Source organism: Sebastes fasciatus, chromosome 4 (genome assembly GCF_043250625.1).
Source record: "Sebastes fasciatus isolate fSebFas1 chromosome 4, fSebFas1.pri, whole genome shotgun sequence".
Classification (NCBI taxonomy): domain Eukaryota; kingdom Metazoa; phylum Chordata; class Actinopteri; order Perciformes; family Sebastidae; genus Sebastes; species Sebastes fasciatus.
Genome location: NC_133798.1, coordinates 36,310,473 through 36,331,252, shown reverse-complemented (window position 1 = coordinate 36,331,252; position 20,780 = coordinate 36,310,473). Strand labels below are relative to the sequence as shown.

General features: G+C 42.5%; 1 protein-coding gene across 5 annotated transcripts in view; it reads right to left on the bottom strand.

The window, feature by feature from the left end:
• peak1 (pseudopodium-enriched atypical kinase 1) overlaps positions 1-20,780 on the bottom strand; it is a 129,816-nt gene that overhangs the window by 14,418 nt on the left and 94,618 nt on the right. For all 5 annotated transcript variants that reach the window (XM_074633931.1, XM_074633930.1, XM_074633932.1 and 2 more), the window contains 2 exons: positions 15,006-18,559; positions 4,688-4,926 (listed from right to left, as the gene is read on the bottom strand). In XM_074633931.1, coding sequence (XP_074490032.1) covers positions 4,688-4,926; positions 15,006-18,424 — 3,658 coding nt within the window. In that variant the 5' untranslated portion in view covers positions 18,425-18,559. The remainder of the gene's footprint in view (positions 1-4,687; positions 4,927-15,005; positions 18,560-20,780) is intronic.

Genomic DNA, 20,780 nt, shown 5'->3' with positions numbered 1-20,780 from the left:
CTTGATGTATATTATATATATATATATATATATATATACAAAACACTATTGAAAATGCCACATTAAGACAAACTAGAGACCAGTATTCTCCAACATTTGTTTGTGAGGAGATGAAGGAACTTGTTGCCGCAGCAGAATGATTACTGTTCCAACAAAACGATGGAGGAGGTGGGCAGAATGAAGAGGGGCAGAGGGGAGGAATGAAGCGAGAGCAGAGGAGTGGGTGATAAAAGTGAGGGAAGTGAAAGAGAAATAGAAAGAGGCAAAAGGGGGGTTGAGCAGGAGGCACATGATAACAGAGAGACAAACGAGGAACAGGTGGTGAAGGAGACGAGAGATAAGGAGGAAAAACAAGCTCCCTACCTCAATTCCACTAATTCCTCAAATATTTTAGGTAAACACGGTGCGGCGGCAGCGGCGGCAGCGCGGGGAGGGGAGGCAGAGTGAAACGCTTCTCCCTGCTTCCATCCTTGAGAGTCTGCACGGAGCCGCTGGTGCCAACAGGCAGCTCAACGCTCCCACCAGTACTGGAGATTTCTCAGTGAGCGAGGCAGCGAGTGCTCTGCCTCCTACTGCCTGATGCTCTGATTAAAACACAAGTGTGTGTGTGTGTGTGTGTGTGTGTGTACTGTATATATAGCCAGAGAGAGAGAGAGAGAGAGAGAGAGAGACACTAAGTGAACGTGATGCCTCAACCAAAAATGTGTGAACAGATAGTGTAACTGGAGCGGAGGCAAATCAGTTCTATTTCTGCAATTCTGACAAGTAAAATAGACAGAAACTTCAAGTAGAGATCACACTCAGCGGCTATGATGTTCATCTTGAAGGCCACACACACACTCTCTACCAGACAAAAATATTGTGCTGTTACTGTACGATGTTTCAAGGCAGACAAACACACACACTCCTACCTCGTTCCTCATTAGCAGCATGCAGAAGAGTAAAATCAGGCTGCAGGCAGCTCATCACGCATCATCCAGGGAGCTTTTAACATCTTCACAATATATCCATCCACAGAGCTCACACACACAGAAAACACATACCCTTGTATAAAAAACTAATTAGTGCACATATAAACACAAACACTTTGTCTCTGATGAATGCTTTAACAAGCCCCACACTCCTTTTAAACCTCACAACACAATCACACGAGTAAACACACAGTGAAGCAGCTCAGTAATGCATCGGCTCCACAAACCCACACTCTCCTCTCTAACACTTTGCATTTCTATTTTCTTTTTCCTCTCTCACACACCACTTGATCACAGCGAGATCCTTTCTCACACACAGAGAGCTTCATGTTTTAAGTGCCCGGCTGTGTTTGACAGCTTCTCCTCCTCCTCTCGCTGCTGCCGAAAAAAAAAGCCACCAAAACCTGTAATACTGAGCTGCTGACAAAACCCCACGATGAAATGTCCACTGTCAACTAGTCAGGGGCTGTAATAGAGGGACTTTGTCATCATGGTATTCTAGGAATATAAAATTGAAGTCTGCAGTAGTATTATAAACCAGAGAGGGTGTTTGGGCCCATTTGTTATTTCAGATTTTCCATTTCTAGCCGTGTGATAGTCTGGAGACCTGTCCAGAGTTTACCCCGCCTTCACCCCCAATGTCGGCTGGGATCGGCTGCAAACAAACAAACCAACACCGGCGAAAACATAACCTTCTTGTCATTAATACAAATTTGCCTCTCTTGCCATTTTGATTTCTTGCTTTCAAAAAGAAAAAAAGAAATCTTTGCACTGCTGTCTCGCTCCCAAATCTCTCTCCCATTTTCTAAACTGAAAGGTTGTTTGAAACAGCTCACCACGTCCATGAAGAATACCAGGAGAATTGAGAATGAGACAGCAGTATGCCGGCTGAATTTTTGTCTTTTTGGGATAGCAGGTGCACCTCCAAATGATTTATAGATGTGCTTCTACCTTACAGCAGATCACACTATACCAATCTTTAGTTTCAAATGATGTCACAGACATTAAGAGCAGAGATTTTGGGATATTTTGCTTCCATAACGTGTCTTCTTTCAGACTAGTGGAACGTTTCTGCTTCTATAACTCACTGTGTTAATTTACAGTGGAGAGCTCAGATTATACAACTTGACTTTTTATTCTCACAGGAAGCTGTTTTTATCTGCTAGAAAAGATTAGATTTGCGTACTACAGCACAAGCAGAGGAGTCACGTGAAAATGAGTCAACTGCTTGCAAGTGTAAAACTCAGTGTGGAGGTTTTCCACAGACTTTCATATCTTGACTCAAAGTGGCCTTGAACATTGCCGTGCCAGATCAGACTATTAAGAACATTTAGAGAACAAAAACATTATGATAATTAGTCTTGGCTATAACATGAGGATAAAAGCTTTCATGACACTAATAGCAGTACTGTGGTCAGTCGTGTGATCGATACATATTCTTGTGATGTGGTTATTAGTGCAGCCCTACTTCAAACACATCAGTCATATCAAATCCGTTTTTCAGAAACGCAGCAAGAGAAAGAGACAAAGAAGAAGAATATAAAGAATATGATATAGATGGAAACAGGAGGGTAATCTGTTGAATCGTGATTACACGTCTGCATGTCCAATAAAAAAAACAAATGGCCCTGATGAGAATTGGACAGAAGCAGCCCCACGAAAAGGAGAACTAACTCCGGGGCAAATATTTCCACCTCTAGCTGAAATAACATATTTCTAGTTATTCTAGATTCCAAGTTACAGGCTGTGTGTGACAAGATGTGTCTGTCAGCTGTTTTAGCAGGGAATAAATTATGACTTGTCACATGTGGAGGTGTGCTGATGCTGAAGAAAAGTAACATTTAGGGGTGAAGTGAGCTGCAGATGCTGAGGACTGACAGATTCTGGCAAAATCCATCCCCTGACTGCAGTTACCCTGATAACCCTCTGAGACCCACAATAGACACGTTTTTGTCTTTTTTTACGGGGGTACAGAGGGTCTTTAGGGGGAGATGGCAGGTCAACAGTAGATGTCACATAAAAGTGGTGTCCATCATCTGAAAGCTGGGAACCTGGAGATTAATCTGAGATGCAGCTCAGCACTGTGTGTCAAATTGTTCTAGTACTTATATGTCTCAGAAGTTGTTGCAGTAATTTTGGGATTGATACCATTTGTTACACAGCTTTGGTGCTAAATGTAACCATTGTTTTTACCACTCAAGAATTGATAAAATGGTTAATAATCCTTCCAAAATACCACATTAGCACACCAAGACCTTGAGGAAGAAAAAGACATGCTGTGCTTTGGTATCAAAAACTTTTGACATTTGGAGATTTCTGCAAGAATTGCAATTTTCAATGATTGGATGGCGAGTACTTCTGTTCTGGAAACAGCTCAGAAACCCCCTTATTGTCAGTCTAGCTAGGAAAGCCACCCATCCTCTGAATGCTCTCGGTCCCTAGTTTGCGGTTGTAAAGTTTCATGAGGCTGTGATTATCCTAGAGGTCACCACAGGTCATTTTATACAGTGAGGTCAAGTTTAAAAAAATGGTCTCACTACAACAAAATGTTATTTAGCCTCCTTCCCGACTTCTTAGGTTAGGCTATGGTTGTTACTAATAGATTTCTAGTTTCACATGGTCACTCTAGCTCTTAAACTGAACCTGCTAACAGCCTCTGAAAAACAGTAAAGTCGGTCGGGATCGCGGGTCTCAACAGAACCATGTGATGCTTTATTTTTTTGTTAAAAAAAACATCATCTGTGTTCAGTTTTATAAAATACAAATCAATACATAAAAACCAGATGCAAATTAACCACGTATTGCTTTTTTTATTGCTCTGAGGGATTGTGGTGCAAAATCAGCAGCTCATTTGCATTTTCTCCCTGTGTTTCTCTTCATCTATTTTTTATGAGTAGTAGTATATTCCGAGCTGCACGAGGACCTCGTTCACGGTGAATTACAGCAAACCGAGTCTTTTGCAGAAGGAAACAAACACATTTTGGAAGCATTACGACATCAAATCCAGGTGAAAATCAGTTAACGTGTAAAGTAGTGTCAGTTGTAGCATACGGTCATGTTGTGGTGAGTGGATTAGCAGAAGGAACATGCTCATTTAAACAACAAATGCTTGTAGACGTTGTGGTAGCCCCACTTACCTACACAGCACAGTTAAAGGGGACCTATCGTGCTTTTGTGCTTTTTCCCTTTCCTTCAGTGTGTTATATTGTTTTTTGTGCATGTAAAAGGTCTGCAAAGTTACAAAGCCCAAAGTCCACGCCAAAGGGAGTTACTCTCCCCCACATAAACTCTGCTCCTAAAATGCCTTGCTTGAAGTCCCGCCTTTTCTTCCGTAACGTGGTGATGTCACCAAGCAACACACTTTGCGTAGCGGCTAGTTTGGCACGCCCTCAAACAAAGCTAGTTAGAGCAGAGCTTGAGTGGAGTCTGAAGAGTTTGGTTCGGTTGTACCAATCAGAACACACTGAGCTTTTTGGGAGGGGGGAGCTCAAACAGAGCGTTTCAGACAGAGGGTGAAAAGAGGTGCTGCAGCACAGCCGGTTTGAGAAAAATAAGCGTTTTTTAACATTAAAGCATGTAAACATGTTCTAGTAGAAACCCAAAATACAAGAATGCACCTTAAAATAAGCATAATATGTCCTCTTTAAATACTGCTTTAAGCTTTATGATAAACAAGTTTAAGACTAACAAATCATCTTGCATTATATCATTCTTACCCATGTTGCTGTACGTGGCGCTGCACTGACTGGAGGCGGGAGAGTGGGAGTGATTCCCGTCCTCTTCTGGCTCTCCGAGGCTGGCGCTGCCCTCGCTGGCTGAAGCTGGTGTGGCAACCTGGCTGGCATGGCCCTCCTCTCCCTCCCCGAGCACCAGCCCCAGATTCACTTTGGCAAGCAGGGAGGCGGCGCCGGGCAGCTCCCGATCCCTGGCATTGCTGGCGCCGACTGGTACCTGGCTGCAGATGACAGAGAGAGGCGCACGGCTCGTTTAGTTACGAAAATGTGGAATACTCGCTCCATTAACGGTCTGATTAAGTTAGTATTGTTTTCCTTTCTCCTTTTGTTTGTAATCTATGATACTATTCCCTCCACTGCTTTGAGTTTGTTTCATTATTCGGTCGGTAATGAGGTTTAATTCTGCGTGAAAAGAGCTGCAAAACAAGTCAGAAAAGAACGGGATGAGAATAGCGAGCTCTATTGTTGAGACGGTAGTGTTTGTAGATGATAAACGGGCTGCTATTGATAAGGGCTTCAGTCTGTCATTGTTCATTTTGTCTATAACAGATAATTGTATCTAACATCACAGGATATGAACAAAACATGTACAACAATGTTTTTTTTCCTCAATCTTTCAAATCACTGTCTGCACCACTTCATCTTTCTTCTGAGCGAGTGATGAATTAGAGCCGGCAAAGCTGTGGGTGGGGGTGGGGGGGCTTCTGAAGCCTGCTGGTGTGTTTTATATGCAACTACACATACGTTGCCTGAGGGAAGGTGTAAGAAAGACACAAAGCAGGTCACAATGGCGCGTGATAATATGTTTTGAAGATCCCCTTTGTGACGGTGGGTGTCTATGATTTGAGGTGTTTAATGAGGTGAGATGAATTTCATCTGCCGCAGCAGACTGATCAAGAAGAGGTGTGGTGACAAGGTGACAGACTCAAATGTGATCATTAGACGTCTTTAAAGAATAAAATCAGATACTTACTGAGGCATTCTGAAGCTTACAAGATTAGACTAAAGAATAATTGTGATCTCCTCGTCTGCTGACTGACAGATTTAAAGTGCAGTGACATTGATTGTCACCTCAAGAAATCCATGTGAGCATTACGGAGTGAGTCATTATGAAACACGGCGCCTGTCGTCTTTATGATTAGCTGCGTTTTATGTCTCTGTTGTAACGCTGCTCTTACAGCAGAGATGAATATATAATGCTCCCTATAACGGTTGCCATAAACTTCATAATGTACCGACAGTGGTCCAGCTGAGTTGTGAGTACTAGAGATCTGGGTCGTATCTTACAGTTACTCAGGGTGTGTTATCGCTGACAGTGTCGAGATTGCACAGTGACTCCAATCACAGTGTGAAAGCCCTGGGGATGCTGTGACGAGACCTGTCGTATATTGTAGCTCCCTGCTGCCGGAGATGCAAGTTATACAGGCGATCTGCCACACACAGCATGGTTAGCAAGTGACAGGACCACAATTCCCTTTGGGGCCTGTGTCCATCGCCATATTATCGCACTATGAATAAAATCTTTCTGACACGTCTAACGTGGTCGGACACCAGCTTGAATTTACAGGTACCATGTGAAGTTTTTGACCACTGGCAATGCTGTAGAGCAGTTTTTTACCTCCACCAAAGCTGAAGGTCTAGGAAGGAGGTTATGTTTTCACCAGCGGTGTTTTTTTGGTTTGTTTGTTTGTTTGTTGGTTTGTCCGTTTGGAGGATAACTCCAAAAGTCTGCGATGGATTTGAATGAATTTTTTTGGAGGGGTGGGTCGGGCTTAAAACTACTACGTTTGTAAAGTGAAAATGAAATTGATCATTGTGAACATAGGACACAAAGGAACAGCTGATTGTAACATGAAAGCGAAACTTAACGCACAGGACACGAACAGCGGTCTCCTGGATGAATGTCCTGTGTTTGTTGGACTGCAGTAACTTCCCAGCAGGGGGCAACAATACCACTTGGTTAGGTCTAGGAAAAATGCAATTTTTGGCCTAAAAATAGGTACGTAAACTAAGTAGAACACATATGGAAACAATGTACCATAAGTACAGAAAACATGTCACAAACGTCACTAACATAACTTACGAAACACTGGTCTCCTGGGTGAAAGTCCTGTGTTTGTTGGACCCATCCACCTCCCCTCCCGCCTGCCATATGCAGCCTTTCTCACTTTTTATTCTACATCACTAGCTCTGAGGTGTAGCATATTCACGCAGATGCATTTACATTGCAGTCAGTACAGACTACCTGGTGTACAATAACATGCCAAAAACAAGAACGGTGTTCTGCCATGTGTATTATCGTGTCATTATGCACCTTTTCGTGTGACCGGGCTGCTTCATCACAAAACAATTAACAGAGAAGTTCACAGAGAACACGACTACTGGGATGAAATCATGTGATATAGTAACAAAAAGAAAACACTGATCACAGCAATAACATTTACAATTTGCTATGCAGAGGGCAAACTTATACATGACAACCGTTTGGCAGTAAAGAGAGCACCTGCACAAAAACAGGAAGAGCTAAAAAGGGAACATTTTGTTCAACAAAGCCTTTCCTTTTAATTAAAGTTAACTACAACATCAAGTCACAACTAGATTTGATTTTTCCACAGTCACCTGGGTATCTGTGTCTCGCCGCTCTATGCTGAATAAACCTCAACAGCTGGTGTTTCATCGAGAGCCATCTGGGATCAGTCTGCCCCTCTGATCACAGTAAATAAGATACTCAAAGCAACCTGGTCACTGCCCTCTGATCTGATAACATCAGCCGCGGCCTTTCACCGTGACCTGAGTGAGACATTACAGCCTCAGGCCACCTGGGTTGTGACCACCCAGGTTGGGCGGCACTCTAAAATACTGTCGATTTTAACCCCCATTTTAATACACAAGATACCTGCTACCTGCTGCATCTCTTCATGGCTTGTCCTGCCATCTGCTCTACATTTCAGATGTTGTTGCGGTGGCATATTGTTTACTCTTCTGGCACTGCTGTTTTGAGTTTTAATCTTTTTTTTTTTTAATCTATGTGTCTTTCCTGTCCTTCTGCTGAATAATAAAATGGTACTTAAAAAATAGCTCAAAGTAAAACAAAAAAGGTCACGAAAAGTTCACAGAGCTGATGTCATAGCCGCAGGTGTTGTTATGGGTGGGGCGGGCTGGCAGTAATGTTTGTATTAGCCTTAATCAGACGTGTCATTTCCTTTGACTGGAACTGTGATTACACATGTTGCTAATGTGACTAATGATTTATGTGTGTCATAGCTAAAAATCCCTGTGACGAACAAGTATGGCTCAAGAGATGACAGAGCTCATGGAGGTCTTTGACCAACTGAATATTTGGCGTCTAGTGCATAATTGAAAAACAAAAGACAATTCTTCTATCACCAACAAGTTGGCCAGTTATTCACAGCCAGAGAGTGTAAAATCAAGAGCTGAAGTCCTAAAATATTAAAGAGACATTTGCCTGAATAATCATTTTGGGTACTTGTGTGTTGGAGATGTGTGATGCAGAAAAAACATTGAATTAAAGGAACAGTTCGTAGGATGTGGCGGTTTCTAGCGGTGAGGTTTCAGATTAAAACTTCTCCCGAGTGTCAAGCCTGTGGGATTGCTACGGTGGCCGACGCGAAAACGCGAGTGAGTGGTGAAGTAAGAGAGAGAGAGAGCAGCGACGAACAGAGCGAGTAACTTAATCGACTCCGGCCCAAGCAGGAAAAGTTAACAGTGTTTGGTTTGTCCGTTCTGGGCTACGGTATCAACAGAACAAACCGGTTAATGACTACATCTAATACCATTATCTCGTAGCCCTCCAAAAACAAAGGAAGCTAACCTGAAAACAGTTTGTGCAATTGCTATTACGCTGGCATTTCTGAGACATGGATTTCATATGAAAGCAGCGCTCTTTAGAAAAAAACACAAGTACAATATTTTGACGATGACGTGATAACAAAGTGTGGGAAAAGTCCCAGCAGCCCATGTGTCTGTCTCTACCCTGGGGCTCTGTGTCTGAGGAAAACACCAGATCTGACATGTTTATGATCCATCTTTGTAGACCACGAGCCTTCTGTGTCTCTTTTAAACAAGAGTAGATCGATAGCCTCTGAGTTGCCACAGTGCATTACTTTAGCACTTGCCAGCGTGCCAGCAGTAGACAGTTGATATAAAAGGCCCATCACATAGTTGTGAGCCAGCTGGAAAACACAGAGTAAGTAAGCAGTGAAGAGATGGAGGTGTAAATAAAAGAGTAAAATTAAAAAAAAGAAATAGCATGTACTGTAGTACAGTGTGTTATAATCGAATGCAGAAATATTGGCAACTTAACTTACTATACTGTATTGTGCACAAGCGTACAACTAATATTAATCACACTGAAAACCAGACTACTAATGGGTTACACAAAACTGCCCAAAAGAACATTAAATGACAAAGAAGACAATCTCCAGCACATAATCCTGTATGAACAAAGCATCCAGTGTGGATACACACCTTGAGAGGCCCTTGACATAATAAATACCTTTATGGCTGCTACATGTTTCAATGTCAGGACCTGACTTGTTCAGACAGCATGAAGCTGCCCCTGCAGTGCATTTTACTGATTCTCAAACCTTCTCTGTTACGAGAAATGAAAAAATCTCTGATCCAAAACACAAATCACATAATCTCAAAAAATAAACACTCCTCCCTACTAAGTCAATATGACTTCAAATGACCTGGATGGTCACAGGTATTTACAGAGGTGAATGACAGAAACAGGTTTTTGGTTCTTACCCACTGTAGTTGCTCACACAGCTTCCCATCTGGGAACCTTGAATACAAGGAAACGTTGAATTCACATTCTAGGAAGAGCAGTAATAGCAGGTTTGGCCAGTTACGAAGAATCCAAAAGTATTTTCCTGCATGTGTTCTTTCCCTGTCTTCTCCCTTTATGAATGCTCTTACCTGCCTAAGGTAATGTGTGCTTGCCAGCGCTGAAGAGCACGCCCATTGTTAGCCAATAAAACGGCTTCCAGTCCAAAAAAAAAGGAAAAAAAAGCAAGCATTGTTAACCCCTCATCTACTGATCAAAACAAAAGGTCTGTAGAATGACCTGTTCATGACATGCAATCACTGACCTGCTGGCAAGTTTACGAAGTTCTTTCACTTACTGCAAAATACATTTGCACCAAAGGTATTTTATTTCATATCAAGCAAGTGGGACTAAATGTGTTATGGAGACATATTTTAAACAGGATTAACTAATAATTTAACAGCTTTGGTTGCACAGTATCTAGTTTTTCAGAAGGACTTTAAAGCTCCAGTACTTTGCAGAAGCACTGACTTGAAAAAACAACAACAAATCTATTCAACCTTCTTTAAAACTGGAGGGACCTTGCAGCTAAAAACAAGACACAAGTCTAGATATTAGAGAACGCTTCCCTGTGAGACTTGTTTTCATATTTTACAAACACAATCTTTCTGCAGACTTTGATTTTGTCACGTCTTCTTCCTCCACACCACCACAGGAAGCTCAGGCCCCGAGGGAGAGGTTTAGCTATTTTCTGTTTATGGGTCAGCTCAAAACCATGTGCCAATACCTGAGATAAACATCAAACAGACAGTGGAGCCAACACTGTAACCTACTACCAACAACACACCGAGTGAATAAATGAGTTACTCATTGACAGGTTCACAGTGAAGGCTGTAAACAGCCGGGATCATAAAAGAATGTTTTTAAGAGACAGATGTAAAGAGAATAGGGCACACTAGACCAAAGGTGAGCTGCTTTAAAGTGTGATGTATTAAACCTGGTATGATTCCACATTGACTTGTGTTTGTGGCTAGACAGTATGGGAATGCGTCTCCTACAATACTGCAAAAACTAGGGCTGTCAAAGTTAGGTGGTAGCGGGATATACAAACTTATGCTAAATTTTGAAGAGGAAAATACTATCATGGCCATTTTCAAAGGGGTCTTTTGACCTCTGACCTCCAGATATGTGAATGAAAATGAGTTCTATGGGTACCCACGAGTCTCCCCTTCACAGACATGCCCACTTTATGATAATCACATGCAGTTTGGGGCAAGTCATAGTCAAGTCAGCACACTGACACACTGACAGCTGTTGTTGTCTGTTGGGCTGCAGTTTGCCATGGTGATTTGAGCATATTTTTTATGCTAAATGCAGTACCTGTGAGGGTTTCTGGACAATATCTGTCATTGTTTTGTGTTGTTAATTGATTTCCAATAATAAATATATACATACATTTGCATAAAGCAAGCACATTTGTTCACTCCCATGTTGATAAGAGTATTAAATATGTGTCAAATCTCCCTTTTGAGACATTTTGAACAGATAAAAAATGTGATTAATTTGCAATTAATCGCGATTTACTATGGACAATCATGCCATTCAATATTAATCGATTAAATGTTTCTATTGCAAGCAGCTGTTCGATATTTTTCAGTACTACCTGCTTATTATAAACAGGAAAAATATTTAGTATGAGCAGTTTTGTATCAGTTCATTTTCATTGCTGACATCAACTCTGGAGACGAAACTTGGTATTGACCACTATTGAAAAAACAGCTAACTTTCGAGGACGCAGGAAAACATTTTGAGTAATTCTTCATCCTCTGTGTGACGTGATGATAACCCAGCTTTACTCTAATGACTCTCCAATACATACAGTACACCAGCATGTACCCAGTTTTAACATGACATTACCTATAGACATCTCAAATTAATAGCAAAACCAGCGCACTCTTGATTCTTGCACCTCTTGTTATAAAGTAAGAGAAGGACAGGAACTTCTGGAAGAAATAAAAGAAGACTAGACCTGAAACTTCAGGAGGAGAAAAAAGGCAGGGAAGCCATAAAGGAGACAGAATGGGGACGAGCTCTTGACAGGATGGAGGAGAGAAATATTGAAGAGTTCACAGTGCTCCGGGCTCAAAGGAGAAACGTGTGGCATGGAAGGCATGGAAGAGGAGCAAAAACTACACGAAACAGAGACAGTGATGGTGGAAAGCCATGCACCGTGGAAACAAGCCAGAAGATATGGATAATATGAAGGTGGCAGCAGGGATACAAGGAGAGGAGAAGAAACAGATACAGGCAGCGTAAGGTGGAAGTCAGAATGTGAGGGATCAGGTGAGAACATCTGAACGAGTTGAGCCTGAGCTACACTGTATGTAGATGTGACGAATGCAAAGTAAATAATTCATAACACAGTATTATTCCTACTAATCATGTGAGTGGCTGTGGGATGCATTTTGTGACACTCTCCCAATATATCAAAGTCCAGATGCTGTGCAGTGTCTGGTTTCAGTTAGTTTCCTGTGCTTGATTAAAAAATAAATGGGAATGTGTCTCATTCAGAAAACAACACAACACCCCAGGAAGAGGTAGTACTGTAGAGAGCACTCAGCTTAAGTTAAAAGTACTCTCTCACTGTGGAAGCTCTTATATAGAAAAATAACCTTTTCTTTTGTTTGAAGCCCAGTCATGACTTTTACAAAACATTCACTAATTAGTCAGTTTGCATCATATTTCATTTGTTGGGGTACACATGCATTTGTAAAATCATGCAGGAAGTGATACAAGAAAAAATGTCCTCTTATTTTTGTTCGTATCCACAATTTGATCTTATTTTGTTAGTACCCACTAATTTCTGGAATTCACCTATATTTTCTTATTTTTGCTTTTCTCTTAGGTAAGATATTTTTTTTATTAGTGGTCAAGTGCACTATTACCAAGATAAGAGAAAAACATCTTGCTTTCACAGTCCACAAATTGTTTGTCCAACACAAGGAAACATAAGTTATACATTTGAGGATGATTAAAAAGAAATGCATGGATATCATATAATCAAATTTAGATTATTATATGTTTTAGAGTAATTATAATGATTCAATTAGTCAATTTGTGGGAGAAAGAAACATCATTGGTCCATTGATTCCATTTAAGACTTCCATAAAGAAGAACTTATTTTTTATTTTAACAGAAAATTAAGAGAAAATATAAGATACTTTTAAGAGAATGTTGCTACATAAGGCCCAATGTTACACCCACTGGTTTAATGAAACTTTTACTATTTCTTACCAACTGATTGTGCCAGATGCATCAGGATGAGTCAGACAATTCATTATTGAATCACCTACTATAGAGCTTGAGTTGGAGTTTGGAGTTAGATTTCAGATATTTTTTAACCTAGGTTTAATTAATCCTTGATCCAATCATGTACATATTTATCTGAAGTTCAAATGTATTTTTCTTGCTGTCAAACAGTCAGCTTTTATATATTGTGCTAAAACAATGATCAACACAAAATGGAGAGTGCATTATGCTGTCTAAGTGATTAGTGCTTCACATTATTAGCAATGCTTTCACTATACAGCTTTCCTGATAAATTAGTTTGTTTTTTTTGGCCACTGCAGAATCCATTTGACTGATTACCATCTTTGAGCATTTCTGGGCACTTGACTTCATTTTTAAGGCGAAACAAATCACGTCCAGCAGAAACAAGCTTATAATTTAGGACAGAAAATACAAGCGTATCAGACACATCTGGGTTATCTTTATCTGGCAACATTAGTCACACTGCCGGAAACTTACCCCAAGAAGTTAAAAACAAAGGGCAACGGCAGGTCACAGAGAAATAATGAACGTATTATGCAAGAACACAACAACAACACTGCCAAGTAGACTGATGAGTGTGTGTGTGTGTCTGTGAGAGAGTGAGGCTTTGATGTAATTTGAGGAGCTAAAGGGAATATGCCTTCTAAAGCAGTGATTAATAAGAGTAGAGGTTGGTCCGACTGCTGTTGGATGACTCGTAACACACTGTGAGGTCCCGTCCTGAAGGGAGAACCACTGAGCACAGAGCCTGCTGTTCAGGTAATAGATGACATTAAGGAAGAGACCACATAGGCTGTACGGCCCATGCTGCTGGCTGGGAAAGTGGGCGAGCAGACGTGCCAAATTAAGATCAAACACCTCTAGAATCTGTGATGAGGGATCTGTGTGATAGGGGGAGAAGCATCCCTGGCACTTTGGAGGAGCAGCTGGCAAAGGTTGAGCATCTTAATTTAAACTGGGTGCCATGAATGCTCTGAAGGGAGTGCATGTGGGTAATGGTAATACGGGCACTGCATGAGAAATAATTCATTAGATCAGCAAGAGGTGATGTAGGAAGAGCATGAGTGGACTTTGATAGAATTACGGAGAATTCCACTACAAACATTTGAGACAAAGGCATGCAAATGTAAAAGCTATATTCATCTTACAGCAGCTCAAAGTATCATTCACCTCTTAAAACTTCTCCTCAAAGGTTCATCTTTCTTCAAAACCAGTATAATGGCTAATCTGTCTGAGGGCCACAATCCTACAGGTCTTATCAACCAGCCCATTCTCATTCCCAGGGCGTCGAATACCGACGCTTTGTCACGGCCGTCAGCGTGCGACCCTTTAGCGCCGGTCTGCAATGCACAGGGCGTTGCATTAACTACAATGTAAATCCAACCGCGGCAACAGTAAACGCACAGAGAAAGTACTGTTGTGGTGGCAAAGTTTAAAGATCGAAAAAGACACACTGCGCGGGCGGGAAGTGGAGGTGGACGGGTCCAACAAACACAAGGCTTTCATTCAGGAGGCCGCTGTTTGTGTCCCGTGCGTTACGTTTCACTTTCACTTTGAAATCAACTGATATTTCTTGTCCAATGTTCACAACGTCAAGTCACATTTTCACTGTGCAAACGTAGTAGTTTTAAGTTTTAAGTTTTTTTTTCCTGAACAACTAAGTGGTTTTGTTGCCTAATCCAAAGCAAGTGCTTTTGTTTAATTCGCAACATTAAGCACGTGTTTGCTGCGAGCGAAAAGTGACGCCTAGGTGTTGTTAAGTATGTGTTTGACTAAAAAAGTGACGCCAAAGGGACTGAAAAAGCGTCAGTATGTGATGAGTTGAGATGAAAATGTGTTGTATATACTCCACACACAGGCACTAGCAAATACTAAGATGACATTTTTAATCCTTACTAATTATAAAGAGACATATCCACCTTAACCATAGTCATTCTTGGTTTGAGATTAGCTGGGAGTCCTCTGCAATAGGTGTTTAGTTTAGCGGCTTTAACATATTTATTTTTCTTTTCTGAAACCACATTTGTGTTTAACATATTACCAACTGGGTAAACCCCAGTTATAAGCAGAATCCTTACTATGAATTGCTACTATTACAGGCTTTACTCTGGTCATGGGGACATCTTTAATACAGTGGTGTCAGAGGAGTGATTAAAACTTTGGAAAATCTTGGACAAATACCTGGAATCCTTGCTGATGAGATCACATCCTGTGGTGTGTGAGGGTGTTGTTCGGCCTGGGCTCAGGGGTCTGGACTCCTTGCTCTCATCGGGCGTCAGTAGGGTATTTTCTCTGCACTCCTCTACTCGTAGTTCTCCTTCTCCGTCCCCGGGGGTGCTGCCACTTTCTGGCTTGTAGGTGAAGATGATAGTTGGCTTCTGGTTGGGATCCTCTGGCTTGGCCTCGGTGAACCAGTGATGCTGTTGGATTGGTGGTGGTGGAAGCATGTGAATGACTGTTCCATCAAGACCGACCAGCTTGCCTTTGTCCTTCTCTTTTTCTACCCTCTCTCTCTGCTCGTCTTCGTCTTTCCGCCGACGAAAAAAGCTCTTAAATGAGATCCAGCGTTTGGGTTTGGAGCTTTCTGTTGAAATCCGTCTACCCTCTCCGCCTGGACTTGCTTCACCTTCACTGGGCCGTACAGGAGAACTGGAGGCAGAGCTCTTGGTCCAGTTGCTAAAATGTCTCTGGAGGATGTTAGTGGCGTGGTAAGGGGAAGATGTAGATCTAGGAGGGGGGAAGGGGGCATTGGGCTCTGACCGAGGGCTGGAGAGTGGGACAGCAGCAGAGGCACTCTGGGATTTAGACAAAACTTTGGAGGGCGTCTCCTTCTTGGGTTTGGAAAGACAGCCATCAGTTGTGGAAAAGAGAGACTTGGGTCGGGTGAGCGTCTCCATCATGGCATCAGGTGGGAGGGCATACAGCTCCTCAGAATTGAGGGTATTGGCTTGTGCTGAGGGCGACTCTGGAGGAGACTGGGGAGGCTGGATGGCGGCCACAATCTGTAAAAGCACAGCACTGGCCTCCTCCCTATGGCATGCCACTGTCCCAGAGGACAAATATAAGTCTATATTATCATCTTTACTGCAAGTAGCATCTCCACTTTTCTTGGAAATGTGTGTAACAGCATTGGCAGTAGGGCTGGTTTTAGGTAGGTTTGCAGTAATGGCAAGAATGGCAGGGGAATTTGGTGATTTAGTGGGAGAGAGGGCCCCAACTGTGGAGCTCATCACAGTGCTTGTCACAGTGCTAGAGTCTGTAGTGGTTCTAGGTTGTAAATGTGGTGCTTTTGACACTGCCTCAGGTGGAGTTTTTGTCTCTTCAAAAGAGGCTCTCTCTGATGTGCCTCTACCAGAGATAGCTTTCTCTGTTGACGAGGACTGGACACTCTCAGAGGATCCAATCTCTTCATAAGTATGGCTGGCTGCCCTACTACCTGCCCCTTTTGGCTGTGGCAGTTCCCCACTGAGTCCCAAGAAGCTCTTGTACACAGCTAGGTTGTCATATGCACTTGGATTGATAACAATAGGTACCTTAACAGCATTCTTGGAGCTGCGGGCGTAGGCTGGTTCATCTCGAATAATAATGGGAAAAGGAGGCATGCCTGCATTATTGAAACTGTTAAACTTGATCTCTGATAAATTGGAGGATTTCACAGGTACAGTTCTGGAGGAGGACAGCCCAGCAATGGGAGAAGTGGGAGCTGACTTGTGGCTGCAGTGTTGAGTAGGGATGGAAGGGCCGGGATTACTCCCAACGCCTAGATCCACTCTAGGTATCTTTTGGCGAGGACTTGTGCTTGATGTCCACACTTCTTGGTAGCGTATGTTCCCTGATTTCTTTCGGGAGGTACCTGCCAGGGCTACAGATGTGGGTGATGTTGGCATCACAGGAGAAGAAGGAGAAAGAGGGGAGGTTGGAGACAGGGGCTGACCTAAAGGAGTGCTACAGAACGATGTAGGGCTGGAAGGCATTGACAGGTTTTTGGGTTTTGGAGCAGAGTCTGGAGCCTGCTCGTCTTTGTTGGCCATGGATGCTGACACGTCCACTACGGTGTAAGGCTTACAGATCAGCGATTTTTCCAAATTCACTATACGGTATGGTTTAGCCTGCTCCTCTGTGGGACTAAAACTGATAGTTACTGGTTGACCTGGGAGGGCCTGGGGCATTGGCGTGCCTTCTCTGCCATCCTGATCTTCTAATCTGATGGCCAGGACAGCCTTGTGTGTTTCAGTCACCTTGACTGGACTCAGTGCTCTGTGGACGGGCTCCTTTCTTGGAGGAGAAGTGCAGGGGACAGGTGCCTTAGAAGATGTGGGAGAATGCACGCCATTTCGAAGAGCACAGGGGGCACTGCTCCCACTGCTGGAAGTTGTTCGGGAATCCTCTTGTAGTGATGACGATGATTCTGGAGAAGTGGTAGACTCTGAATTTGATAGGAACCCACTGCCTTGCATGTCATGAGGCCCATAGGGAAGAAGCATTCCATTGGAGTCCATAGATGGGTATCCATTCAAGATCTCATCATAGCTATCATCATAGTCCACTGCACAAATCCGTTGTAGTGAGCGGTTGCGGAGTGGCACTGTATTCCACTTTTTCCCTGCAGCAAATGGCACCGGAGACATGGTGGCAGCGCGAAAATTTGAAAATCGTGGTTGGCCTCGCATACGGATCTCCATGGCTAGTAACTCTTCATCACTTTCATCCCAGCTCTCATGTTCATCATCATCCCTTTCGGTCTCTTCGTCTTCATCCTCCTCGTCCTCATCATCTTCACTGGAAAACTCGGGGTAGCAAAAGCGACCACCCTCTGTGCTGATGACCTCAGAGCTATCGCTAAGGGATACCCGTTTTTGAGCGGTGGTGCCACCACCACCACCACCACCACCACCACTACCACTACCACCACCATAACTGCTGCTTCCCATGGCAAGACAGCTTGAGGCTGGAAGGCCTCTTTCCAAGGACCGTCGGTATGAACTACTGATTCGTCCCCAAAACAAGTCCTTGGAACCAGAAAGGGGCATGAGGCTAGGTCCAGGGCCTAACCCGGCAATTTCCTTTAGGACATCTGTCAGTCCACTGTTGTTATTATTTCCACTAGGGGTCCTTGGGCTAAGTGGTCCGTAACCTTCAATCTCCTCACTGCCATCCTCTCCTTCGTTGTTGTTGCTGGGTCCACCAGGCCTCTTACGGTTCAGTCCATTGCGATTCCAGACCGTAAAGGCTGATGTTTTGCCCTGTTCTATCACATTTGGTGGTCGTTGCAGGTTGCCATCTGCATCCAGTCCTGCAGAGGAGCAGGGCAGCATCATAGTGGGCTTAACAGCAATGGTTGGCTTCTTAGCCACCGGTGGACGGAAGTGTCCTGAGCGGGCAGACCCACTGCCAGCCCTCTGGGAGATGATGGTAAGGTTAGTGTTGGCTCTGGCCCCAGCAGGGGGTGGATTCTGTTGCTGAATTGTTGGAGGCCTCTGCTCAGAAGGAGGCTTCCCTCCACTACTTTGAGCCAGACAGTGCAGACTCTTAGGTTTAAAGCAGTTCTTGCACTCGCCTGGTTTCCACACGTGCTCGGTGAAGGTGCTGCAGGCGGACATGGCTGCTGGTCCAGTGAGGCAGCCTGCTGGGTCAGTGGACAGGAAACCCCTCCATGAAGCTACGGGCTACAGGAACCGACTGTAGTACAACGATGATGAAGACTAGTCAAGCCTCAACTGTGGGGGATACTGGACCTGAAAAAGGAAACAAGAGAGAATGGTATAGATTAAACAAATTGTAAGATTAAACATTTTGATTAATTGTTAATTTAATTCAAACCATTTATTTGATTTTTATGCCACAAATACATTATCTAAACAAACTGTATAGAGTAGTTATAAACTTAGTTAATTGCAGAGTTACACTCATGCAGGACCAAAATACAGACCAAACAAGGACAATTAGATCCCATTATACATTAATACACTATCATACACAGAGCTGAACTGAAGTAGAGAAGATACATTGGGGCAGAAAGAGGGAAACAAGATGTGTGTGAGAGAGAGAATGAATAAGGAAGGCAGTGCCACATTGTCTCCATTAGGTGGCAAACTTTCTCTACTTAGCGGCCAATCTTTCCAATGGGCCAGTCATCTGTCTCCTCCTAAACCTCAACTGGACCAGTAAGACTTGAAAAGCAGAGGGGCAGAAGTGAAGAGGATTAAGAGAGATTATTTCTGAATTGCTGTCCTGTGTTGTTGTTGTCTGTTTCAGCCAGGCTTAGGTGAGATAAAGGTACTGATAGTACTCAATGAATCAAAACATCACTGTCCTAAATCCTATGAACTAGATCAGTTACATGGGAAATGGAAATCAAAAGCGCTTCAGCTGAGTTCACATGCACTGAAGTCTGACAAACGGCATGGATGAAGGGCTTTTCAGTTTACAGTGAAGTCTGAAAGTAGAACATCAGTCACACTTTTTCTTTGTAGTTTTGGCTCTGTTTTCCAACAAAGTAGACTTGAACTTTAACAACAAGTGGGAGAAGTGTGTGTAGGTACTTTCATCCATACTGGATAAACAGTGTAAGACAAGTAACTCTGCATAGTCATCACAATTGTAGTACAATTCAGCAGGGGAATTAAGCATACAGGCAATGTAATGACTTTTTAGGTCAGACAGTGGATTGTCCTCATTCGACTTTTGACTTGTTGAAGACCAGATTGAAAGGAAAGGACTTCAGGTATTAACTGCAAATAATGTGCAACCAAACGATAATGACGATCTAGTTTGTCCAAGACAATTTGGTCCTCTAAAAGTGGGGATCCATCATCCATGTATATAAATGGCTACACTCTTTACAATGGATGTGAATGTAAACAACCTCGAATATGAAAGTTGGCAAAAAGTCAAATTTAAAATCTTAAGTGCATGAATACATTGCTTAACAACAACAACCAAACAAAAATGTCACCCTCCTTCTACTGTACTACATAAGCGATAAGCTGTCAGCCATCAATATTCAGACATGATATACAGTATACGATTGGTTTCAACGTCAACTAAATCACGTATGTGTTGTTTCTTTTTTCCTACATAATAGGTTTAAAAAAGTCACACCATTCAGTCTTCGTAAGATAACAAAGAGTGACATTTTAAAACTTGAGCACAAGCACGATCTCAGGTTATCGGCACCAGCACATTCATATCAGACACATCCTGTTTTCTTGCCCCGCCAGGTCACACTTTGTGGCATCAGGAAACCACATCCTTTTGTTTTTTTAATTACACAGTGCAAAAGTATCTTATTTCAAATCAGACCAGAAAAGATTAAAATGTGTGGGTGCAACGGTTATTTGATGTTCAACCAACGTCTCTTTAATACCACATTAACAATAAATCCATTAATAATAAGTGGCGTGTTGCTAAAATAAACGATTGAAATCAAGCCGTTACATGAAAGCCTGTTCAATATCACACAGGAATCTCTATATTACATAACCTGGTACAGTTTTGCCATTATTTCTACAACTGAAGCCTGCTCTGGGCCGCCAGATCCTTCAATGAGAGTAAATTGGTTAGACAAAAGACACAACTATTAGTACAAAACATAAAACATTGAAAACATTGAGAGTAGATAGGAAGAAAGTGAGGTCAGAATTTAATGGCAAACAGAAAAAATACTAATAAAAAAAGCAATTAAACCTCACAGTATGAGAATGAAATACAATTTCATTCTTTTGAAATGACCCCCGCTTGCCTTCAAGCGTATCAAGATTAACGGCCGCGATTAGTCTGTAAAGTCGTAAATATTCAAGAAAGGGCTGGCTGAGCATTGCAAGTTTTACAATACTGTGGTTGTTACTGTTTTCTTGTAGAAACTTGGTTATTTTAGGTCATTAGGTCAGAATAAAATGCACGTCTGACATTTAAAATGAATATATTTAGGCCTCTAAATACAGATAAAAAATTGTG